At 29.1% G+C, this 11,144-nt stretch overlaps 2 protein-coding genes across 3 annotated transcripts in view; one reads left to right on the forward strand and one right to left on the reverse strand.

Moving 5' to 3' along the window:
* The first annotated feature begins 1,327 nt into the window (after positions 1–1,327).
* On the forward strand, positions 1,328–3,588 carry endos (endosulfine alpha). The gene is made up of 3 exons (XM_018462025.1): positions 1,328–1,643; positions 2,391–2,510; positions 2,627–3,588. Exons 1-3 carry the CDS (start codon positions 1,602–1,604, stop codon positions 2,795–2,797), a joined length of 333 nt encoding a protein of 110 aa, XP_018317527.1. The 5' UTR covers positions 1,328–1,601; the 3' UTR covers positions 2,798–3,588.
* Positions 3,589–5,182: 1,594 nt separating this feature from the next.
* Positions 5,183–11,144, reverse strand: part of bgm (acyl-CoA synthetase bubblegum family member 1) — a 9,599-nt gene continuing 3,637 nt past the window's right edge. For both annotated transcript variants that reach the window (XM_018462113.1, XM_018462114.1), the window contains exons 3-12: positions 10,691–10,898; positions 10,079–10,213; positions 9,705–9,900; positions 9,518–9,619; positions 9,289–9,435; positions 7,528–8,003; positions 7,206–7,420; positions 6,161–6,312; positions 5,967–6,092; positions 5,183–5,480 (exon numbers count right to left, since the gene is read on the reverse strand). In XM_018462113.1, the coding sequence (XP_018317615.1) occupies positions 5,286–5,480; positions 5,967–6,092; positions 6,161–6,312; positions 7,206–7,420; positions 7,528–8,003; positions 9,289–9,435; positions 9,518–9,619; positions 9,705–9,900; positions 10,079–10,213; positions 10,691–10,898 (1,952 nt within the window). In that variant the 3' untranslated portion in view covers positions 5,183–5,285. The remainder of the gene's footprint in view (positions 5,481–5,966; positions 6,093–6,160; positions 6,313–7,205; positions 7,421–7,527; positions 8,004–9,288; positions 9,436–9,517; positions 9,620–9,704; positions 9,901–10,078; positions 10,214–10,690; positions 10,899–11,144) is intronic.

An 11,144-nucleotide genomic window follows, 5' to 3' on the forward strand; every position in this document is an offset into this window, starting at 1 on the left:
TACGACGAAAATCGAATGCAGGGTGAATCCAGCATAAAGGCTAATATTATATTCATCTGTTTTTTGTCGTATGATAAGCTTTTCAAACCTGTCGATTGGCTGCGTTTAATTGTTTAATATTTAATGACAAGAAGGATGATACTCGCGAGCGTTACGAAAGTTTAGTGGAACGCACCCTAAAGATGCTATTTCATGAGACTTGAAAAGCGTAGTCACGTGATTTTAATTTAACGTTTAGCATCTGATGATGAAAATTGGATTTATTCAAGAATGACCAAATTGTGATTAACTTAATCAATGATTAACTTATCAAATAAAAATATTTATACTTTATTAAGCGCCACTCTTATCAACTTCGATTAATTTAATCGGCCGATTAGTCCATTGGAATTGACCAATCGCATTTGTCATTTTGTTTGGCGACAGATGACGATTGGCCAATTCCAATGGACTAATCAGTCGATTAAGTTAATCGGAGTTGGTAAAAGTGGCCGTAATTAATTTTAAGTAAAAAAAGCAATATCTTATATGCTATAAACATGGATAAATTAAATTAAAAATTCTTTTTTACATGAAAAGAATGATAAAATTAAGAAATTAGGACGATAAATTATATAATTGAAAATATTATTACTTCAAACAGTTCAAATCTTATTTATTCGGAGTTGTTACTATATGAATGTGATTTCGACCAAGCAGTGCAAAACTTAACTCAATCGATGATTAAATTATTATTTTTTTGTTGTTCAATACAATATAGAAGGGATTTAGATCAAAGACAATAATAACGATACGTAAATGATATAGAAATTTTGAAACAATCTAAACTGTTCAAAGATTTATAATTCTGAGCAAATTTCTACCAATGTAGATTAATTTTAATCTCGGTTTTATTTATTCTTTTAATTCTAATTCTTAGAAATAGAAAAGGATAAGAAAGCAAACAATAATAAACTAATCCACATTAGAAATGAGCATAAGAGATTAAAGTAAATCAATATTGATAGAAATAATATAAACAGTAGGGAAAATTGGTAGAGAGATAGAGATGGACATTTATTTAGATTTAATTAGCACTATTATGATGCCACTTTTAATATTATATATAAAATATATAATATGTATGTATTCTTCTGGGACGTCAAAATTATTTTTGCACGCCTCTGCTCGGATAGCACCGGTCTAATTAATAATAATTCTGCTGGAGTAATTCATAACATTGAACTAATCGCCGATTCATTAATCGAAGTCGCTCTATGAGAATCGGATTGAATTTCTGCGCATGGAAACCGGCCATGCGAACATCGGTAACGGTCACCCGGGAATATATGGCTCTGCATGTGACGCTGTGGCTGTTTTTTGCCGTTCGTGTATGAAAACAATCTCGTTGACAATCGGAACTCCTGTGGTGCACGTATCTGCTTTGTAGAGAATACAGCGGAGAAACGACTCGCCTGACGATTGAGAGACGCTGCCGTTTATTGCGTCGCGCTTACTTAGCTTATGTATGTTATATGCGTGAGTGTCGAAATTAGTATCCGGAAGGTAACTGGTTGGAAGACGTGCGGTCGCTGACGAGAGGCGTTTTAAAATCTGCGAAGATGAGCGACGATCAGACGAATGTGCAGAGTCCGACTGCAGAGGCAAGTTGCTGAGATTTATCAATCGGACAGCGATTAATTACGAAGATAGAATTAATTTATTAATAATGTAGTGTATTGTATAAATTAGTGTATCAAGAAAATTGGAAACTGCGGCGGTTCTTTCGATGGTTATCGAAACATCATCGTAGAGAGCAACGGAATTTTATGCCTAAATTCTAAGCAGAATCATAAGGCTCATGTAAACATACTCCTGTAAGACTTGTAAGAATTTTTAAGTGCTTAGTACCTTTATATAATATTTTTGCAGACAGCTTTTTACTAGCCATAAAATTTACAAGAAATCGTAGATATTTATGAATAATCATGTCTTATGATACATAAAATGACGCATAAAATTAAAATACTAGTCACAAATTTTACAAAAACACGTTATGAATCTTACGAGTCTGCTTAGAATTGACCTATTATTTTATTAGAAAGTTGTTGTATATTGTTTCATCTATTACAAGTGATTGATTATGCTGAAATTAACTTTCTTGCACTGCACTGTTATATGTAAATATTTGGAGAGCTACATTTATTCGTAGCTTACTCATGCTAAGCATGTTAGGATTGTATGACAACAAAACGGATATATGGTGTTGTACACATTAATATGAATTTTAGAAGATTTAGGAAATGTATAAGTAGAAACAATCTTTTAAAATTTTATTTACATGGAACTTTGTTCATATACAACAGTCATATGCATATATAAATAGATCCTTATTGAAGATTTTCTTATAGCTGTCATCGAGCGCTATAGAAAAATTGGAAGAAGAAAAATTAAAGGCAAAGTTCCTAAATGCAGCTGGTCGACCATTTGGTGGTCATTCTGCATTTTTGCAAAAAAGGCTAGCCAAAGGGGTAAATACCAATTCTGCTAATTATTTTACAGAGTTTCAACGTTCTTATAAAAACAATCACTTATTCTTTTTAATTTTTTGGTTTCTTGAAATGATTAACAATTTCAATGTTTTCAGCAAAAATATTTTGATTCTGGGGATTATCAAATGGCAAAACAAAAGTCTACAGCCAAGCCAAAACCAGCTGGTGTTCTGCCAACAGGAGATGCTATACCAACACCAGAAACAGTACCACAGCGAAAAACATCTATTATCCAACAAAAATTCAATACATCAACAACATCATAAATCTATATACTTGCTCTATCACTTCTAAAAATACATATTGTTAATTAGCCTTATGTTTGGTGGAGTAATATGGTACATATTCATAAATAATTGGAGGCTTGTATAATTTTATGCTTGAAAATATTTTAAAGATCTTTCACAAAAAAATATTTTAAAGTACCATAAAATTCTCATGTTATATATAGGAAACCAACGTAATTTTTAGCCGCTTATTCTCAAAACAGGATCTGTAATGGTATTGAAAACAGTGTTCTATATGTATGTGCCACAATGCTATAAGTTTTATATGTGGAATTAATTAACAGCTTTGGCATATCATTATTCTTCTTAATTATCTGCTATGTGGATATTCTTACGTTGAAAATTATAATTCTAACAGATTTGCAGTTAAAGAATTAAAAATAAAATTGCACAAGTATTTAAGATACATTGTTAGCCAGCAATAATTATGCATTTTACATGTACATGTGTAAAAATTTATATTGATAATGTGAGATAAGTAATTGAGTAGAGTAATAATCTAATAATAAATATATAACAACAGGAAAACTTATCTTGATGATATATAATCACGATAATTCGAGTATAATCCACTTGTGCATGATAAGATTGAGAGTAAGAAGATATACAGATCTGCATTTCCAAAGCTGCTGTGATGCGCTCTTAGTAAGACTATTTTCTTATGAAAAGCCGTATTTACTATAAAAATATGTAGTATAAACACACACACAAAACACACACACACACACACACAAACACACACAATAATTTTAAACATAACTACAGTTTTGCTTATTGTAAACTACATTTAGTAATATATTGCAATTATAAAATCTTTTCTGTTATTTATTTTTACCTTTCCATTACAATGATTTACATTACTTTTCATTAGAACAGCATTATATAATTATAAGTATTGTCAAAAATTGTTTACTTTAGACATCTTGATTGATATAAAAAAAAGTTTAACACAAATTGGAAAAAATATTTTTATATTGTGCAAAAAAATTTATATTTAGATAGGCTACAAATACAAGTTTGTTTTTAGAATTACCTCAGAATTTTCATTAATATATGTATATTAAAATATATATATATGTATATATATATGTATATATATATATAAGATAAGCAAATAAACGAAATCTTTTTTATAATATTGATGGGTTATGGATTATGTTGATAGGATTAAGCAAACATTATTATATAGCCTCGATGTCATTTAATAAACATGAGTGTTGAAATGGTAAGCAACGTATATATAAATTATACTATAAAAATATAATGACTATGCCCAAACTGCTTGTAAAAAATTTCGCCGCTACTTTTATTTTTGTTATCACGGTCCTTTGCCGCATTTGCTCATGCGATTCGTCGTCTTCTTTTATGTTAAGATTGTTTCTTTAAAATTGCGAATCCAGGTTTGAATTGCATGAGCTGATGGTACAATATTGTGACAACGAAGATAAAAGTGACGGCGAAACTCTCTAAACAGTTTGAGCGCAGTCATTTTTATAATACGATCAACAGTATATTCACGTTTCATTCCAATGCTTTATGTTACTAAATAGCTGCATAATCGTGTTTGTTCAATCCTACCAATACAATTCGTGATCTTCCAACTAATGCGACCTGTATTTATTACTTAATAAAGTGATTTGTAAATTATAGCATATTATGGCGTATACTTTGATCTAATTAAAATTAATTGAATAAAGCTTAGAGCATATACTAAGGAATAAAGTTTTTTAACTTTTATTTTACTCTTTTGTCCGTTTCTTTTGTCCACCTGTATATATATATATATATATATATATATAGGGTACCCCAAAATGACCGCCAAATATTTCGCAGGTAGAGCGGACTAAACTAAGTCGAAAAGTCCTCTACCATTTTGCAATTTTCACAATAGTTAACAAGATAATTACTAAAAATCGCCGAATGTTGGTCTTTAATAATTTTTTTACTCAAGTACTATCAATTTTACAGAAAAACAAGAGATAAAAATTGTTTATCTCCTTCTCATAAAATTTAGTCCGCTGTACCTGCGCACAAAATATTTGGCGGTCATTCTGGGACACCTTGCATATTTAATTATACAATTATATGTACTTATACATGCTAAAAATTATACAATTATATGTACTTATACATGCTAAAAATACCTAATACATAAGAAATATATGAGAAATTTTTACTCTGAATCTGTATATAGATTTAATATAATTATTTCTTTCAATTACCTACGAATTAAAAAATGTATTAAATTGCGCGAAATACATCTCGCTTATAAAATATTTGATATTATGCATGTCAAGGCAGCTGGTATAAAAATAATATCAAAATTATGTAGTAATTAGCACGTTTCTTAGGGTTTCACAAATGAATTTCATTGATGAATTTCTTATGATAAGCTTTAATCTTTTTAGGTAACTACATATTGTGAAAACGGGCTTCATTAATCTTATTATGACAGTAGTGTAGAATTTTACTCATACATTTTGTCTATTAAATCAGCATACTTCTTCTTAATTACATTCTTTTTAGTCTTTAACGTGGGTCCCAATTCACCGGTTGGAATCGAAAAATCATGGGGAAGAATTTCGAATTTCTGTACTTTTTGAGCATTACTTATAGCTTGCATATTTGCTCTCTTAATTGCCTTATCGATTTCTCCATATATCTAAAAGAGCAAAAAACATATTCTAATATTTAAATATCCAGATTAAATAAACAAAAATGAATGCTGCCACTGGGCATGTCGTTTGCATTTATTAAGGCTCCTGAGTAGTCACCACAATGATATTGAATCGTAACATCAGAAGCGAAAAATGACACGTTAATTTTGATTAAGGGGAATAAAGATAGCTTTTATCCATTTTTACAATTGTTTTAAAATCATCTCATCATTTTGTTTTATCCAAATTGTCTTCATTTACAAATAGCACGTAAAAAAATTAACATGTCATTTCTCGTCTCTGACGTCACGATTCAATATGACTGTGGTGACTACTCTTTCGCCTTAAAGTATGTATAACAAGTTGTTTATTTGTGATATTATTCGCATTCATTTGTTCGATTTCGATTTGTCTTAAAAAATAAATAAATAAATTTTTTATTTATGCGCAATGTTAAATGATATTAATTATGAGTTACTTTTAAAACTTACGACTACATCACGAAAGTTTATAACTTCTGTAACTGTTTTAGCACTACTACCAATAGACTGTGCCCATTTTAATACATTTGGCGCTAGCGTATCTAACGGCGCGCCAGTCTCTTCATTCATATCACTCTGAAAAAAAAATGTATTATTTGGATATTTATAATTTTAAATTTATATATTTTTTTCTCGCATTATACCTTAAGCGTGACAAGGACTGTTAAATATTTCTTTTGATCTCCAATCACTATGATATTACTTAAATATGGTAATTCCGACAATATTGCTTGCTCTATATTGTATGATGCCACGTTTTCCCCTCCACTTGTGATTATAAGTTCTTTTATTCTACCTGTGAATGCAAAAAGTAAAAAAATATACATATTTGCTGACATATATATATGCGTGATATTACATTGTTCGACAAAAAAATCTTTTCGAAAACCGAAATAATCATTTTTTAAATAGTTTTTCGGATGCTGAATACACACGAATCCATTTTTTCAAATTGCTCCAATACGTTATAATCTGGAGAAAATTGCAACGTTGCAGAAAGGGCTATTGTATGTATTTTGTTGTATCATAACTATGTTATGTGACGTGCTGGAGAAGTTTTATTGCGATCAAAATTTGTTTTTAAGACTTTCAGCTCTCAAAAACTCTCGAAATTTTTAAAATAAGATATTTGTAATTAAATAGTACGAATTTATTGCGGAAAAGCTGCATGCTTTAATAACTATTTTATGTTTATTTAAACTTAAGAGTTTTTAGACCCTTTGAATTGGTCAAGTTTGATATCGGATTCGTATTCAGTAGCCTAAGAAACTTTTAAGTTTAAATAAACATCATCGAAAGCTATTTGATAAAAATTCACAGCTTTTCCGCAATAGACCTTACATTTAATCATGAATATGTTATTAATTATAGCCAATATGAAAAAATCATTTGGAGTACATTGAAAATCCTAACACTTTATTTCGATTGCAATAAAATTTCTTAAGTAGGTCACATATTGTAATTATAATATGAGAAAATACGCTAAAATGGTACTTTTTGTAATCTCAATTGAAAATTTCTCAAAATGGTGGTGTGATAGAACAATTTAGATTTATATAGTCCAAAAGAACTACAGAAAATGACTAGTCTCGGTCTGATATCTTTTTTTATAGAATATGAATAGTGTCATTTTTAACAAATATAATGATGTATTTACATAATGTTAATAGGTGAAAAAGAAATGTTTACCAGTAATAAACAAATTCCCGTTTGAATCGAATTTACCGAGATCACCACTATGTATCCAGCCATCTTTATCTTTGACGTCTTCGGTTTGCTTCGGTGCATTTAAGTAACCCATAAATATGTGTCGTCCACTCATACAAATCTCTCCCTCACCGTGTTCATCTATATTGTCTAATTTTGTATATAGCCCAGGTAAAGGTTTTCCTATACTAACCAAGCTAACATATAAGAAATAATATATTTTATAAATATTGTAAAGTATATTTTAAAAGTTTTAAATATCTTTATAAATTCGGTATAAACAATAAAAACAGATGTAATTTACCTAAATTTTTTTATGTCGATTATTGTATGAGGCCCGCTACATTCAGACGTTCCATATACTTCTGCTATAGGTATGTCTAAACTCAAGAAATATCTTTTAATGTCGATATTTAAAGGTGCTGCTCCGGTCAAGTAGATGTGGCACTTATTTAAACCCAATGCTGCCTTGACTTTGTCGAGAACAAGCCATTTTGCAAAGACGTAGCCCCAGTGTTTGTAATCTATGCCATTCATTTTATTCGTATAATAATGAAGAGCTTGTTCTTTTGCCCATTTAGCAATCCATGTTTTTATTACACCATTATTACGCGCTTTCTCTTGCATCTTTTCGTATATCTTTTCCCATACTCTAGGCACCCCTAGGAAAATAGTCGGTTGTGCCACAAGTAATGTATTTATTAACGTACCCTTTAATGCACTTGGGTCCGCAAAGTATACTGTGGTCGCTAACATAATGTTTATTATGATGTCAAGTATCTGGAATTAATGAAAATATTATAAACAATTTTTATCTAATTATAATAGATACACGGAGAAAATTTTGTTTTAAAATTTACCCCGAAAATATGGTAGTTGTGGTACAATATTTTACAGATTTTTACCATGCACTTTAGTAAAATTAATCAAACTTATTGTATGCTTTATTGTAGTTTTATTAATGAATGAGAGAGATTTACATTAAAATTCTTGAAAATACATTATTGTCCCACGACTATCATATTTTCAGGGTAAACTCTAAGAAAAAATTCTGTCCGTGTATTTAGATATAATTTTAGGATTGAGAAAGTTATGTTCTATACCTACACGAAGCTGGTAATTAAAATGATAAAAGTAACGATTATATTCGTTATCGTTTCTAACAATTAAAATATAACTACGTAATCTTCATTATTGTTACTAATATAATAATATATATACTTATATAAAAAATATAACATTGTTACCCCAATTCGTTACTAAAAAAAGTAATGGTAACGATGTTACAAGTAACATGTTACTTCCAACTCTGTGTAATTTATATATGTGAAAATTTGTATTAATTTTAATGTCACCGAAATATTTTTACTTAGATATCTGGGATATACACTACTCAATATAATTAAAAGATCACTTATTCTACTCTTCAAAGACAGACAAATTTCAAGTTACAGTAACTTCATCATAGCCAAATGTTTAAAAAAGTATTTTACAGCTTTAAATCTCTATTTAGGAGATATTTAGGAGATTATTTAGGTCGGTACGTCAGAAAATGATCTTACTGATATTTTATAAAGTTACACAGACATAAAATGAAGATGCCTCAAATTTTTTACGAAGTTTCCCAGCGCGAAATAAAAATTATACACAAATATAGCATTCGAAAGAGTGAATCTTTAACTTTAAATTGCTTTTTTGTTGAGCGTCGTATACGATTCTTTTTTTCATCTAACTATTGAACATTAAAACAAAAATGAACTCGGTGAAAAAAATCGTATCTATCTGAAAAGTAGAGATTTCAAGGTGTAAAATGCTTATTTAAATATGTTATTGTGATAATTTTTTTAACGAAGTTAATCTACTTTAAAATTTGCTTGTTTTTGGAGGGTAAGACAAATGATTTTACCTGCTCTTTAATTTTGTTGAGTAGTATATTATCCTATTTGAAATATCTTTCAACCTTATGTAATTTATATACATGAAAATTTATATTAATTGTAATGTCACCGATAGATTTTTATTTAAGATATATAAAATATATATTATGCTATTTGAAACATCTTACCTGTGCTGCAACATGAGATAATGGCAAATAGCTGACTATAACTTCTGATTTTTCTTTCATACGTAGTACCATTAACACTGCCCGTATATTGGACAATATATTATCATGGTTTAACATTACAGCTTTTGAATTTCCGACTGTTCCCGACTATAAAGATTGCAAATAATAAAATAGTGCATTAAATATTATAGCAGGCGCAATTTGATTAATTATGATAAATTCAACGTACCGTATATACTAAAATGCAACATTCATTTACTCCTATCATCTTTAACACAGACAGTAATTTATCCTCCGATTCTTTTTTACCTATGTCCAATAAATCGTTCCACTGAGAAAAAATAAATAATAATAAGTTATATATATATAGTAATTAAAAATTACTATATATTAGGCAAGCATACTAATCAATTTACGCTCAAAACATCCTTTTCAATAGGTATGCCGTCATATTGAACAATTGCTTTCAAGTGAGGCAAATTGTGTTTTATTTGCAAGATTTTTCGCAATTGTTTCTCATCTTCAACGACTATTATATCTGCCCGACTGTGTTCAGCGCAATATTGGCATGCCTCCGGAGAATTTGTGGTATAAATCCCTGTAGCGATTCCACTAAAAAAAAGATGATTTATTTATTAAAAAATAAGAAAAGCTTATATCGCTTTTTTTATTATTGTACAGCTATATAAACAATACATGTATATTGTAAATATGTAAACAGTACATGCATGTAAATTATTATATTATACGTAATGCTTATTTAGACATACAAACGATTAAACTCTTTTACCCAGCGTATATAGTCGCGAGTTCGGCAATAAACCATTCCGGACTATTGAATCCTATTATGCAGACGCTATGATATCGCTCTAAACCTAATTTTAAAAACGCTTTCGCGACGATTCTTACAGCAGACTCGTATTCTCTGTAATACAAATTAACAAAATTGTATAAATTGTACAAAATTGATTGTACCACTTATTGTGCAGTAAATGTAATTGCTCATCGAATTTTCTTATAAACCAGATTGGAAAGAACAGAGAAAGAACAAAAGCAATATTTATGTTTATATAATATTTATAATAATATCTACATAGAGAAATTAGTTGTACAAGTTTTATCTACATATACTAGAGGAGACTGGAATAAAAAATAACACAGGTAAGTTGTAACGCTTACATAAAAAACATTATAAACAAAATACAGAAGCGTAAGAAAGAGATAGAAGTTTGTAATTATCTATACTACAAATTTCTATCTGTTCCTAACGCTTGTGTATTTTGGTTATAATATTTTTTAATGTAAATGTTACAACTTATCCGTGTTACTTTTGACCCCAATCTTTTCTACTTGTTGCAATAACAATGGAAACAAAGCCTTTTGTAACTTTTTTTATACATACTGGAAAGTATACGTGGTTCTTTTGCCGTTGATATCAAGTCTAGACACCAAGGCTATGTGGTCAGGGTAAAGCTTTGCGGTTCTAGTTAAAATTCCAGGGATTGATTCGGGCATGCATGAATTAGATCCATTGCTATCTAACTTTATTCGTATTCTGCCATCGGCGTTACATGTAGTATCTACGTTCGCAGATAGCACTTGATCAGGTCCTAAAAATATTCAAATAATAAATATTTACTTCTTTTATTTAAAAAAATTAACAATATTATATTTATTTAAAAAATATTTAAAAAGTAAAGTGAAGTAAAATAAAAACTAAAAAAAAAAATAAAATAACATTTTATTTTTTTTATTTAAAAAAATAACAATTTATGAAAAATTATTAATTGCTTGTTAGAAAGGGAGAAAAAACGGTATATTTTGTCGTAAGCAGAATTTATAAGTAGTTGTCTACG

The sequence above is a fragment of the Mycetomoellerius zeteki genome, unplaced genomic scaffold (assembly GCF_001594055.1).
Source record: "Mycetomoellerius zeteki isolate Tzet28-1 unplaced genomic scaffold, Tzet1.0 scaffold135, whole genome shotgun sequence".
In the NCBI taxonomy this organism is placed as follows: Eukaryota; Metazoa; Arthropoda; class Insecta; order Hymenoptera; family Formicidae; genus Mycetomoellerius; species Mycetomoellerius zeteki.

Excerpts from the sequence above, each read along its gene's own strand:
- endos (XM_018462025.1), top strand. The coding sequence starts at position 1,602 with ATGAGCGACGATCAGACGAATGTGCAGAGTCCGACTGCAGAG. Across the intron at positions 1,644-2,390 it reads TGCAGAGTCCGACTGCAGAG|CTGTCATCGAGCGCTATAGA; the intron begins GCAAGTTGCTGA and ends ATTTTCTTATAG. Across the intron at positions 2,511-2,626 it reads AAAAAAGGCTAGCCAAAGGG|CAAAAATATTTTGATTCTGG; the intron begins GTAAATACCAAT and ends CAATGTTTTCAG.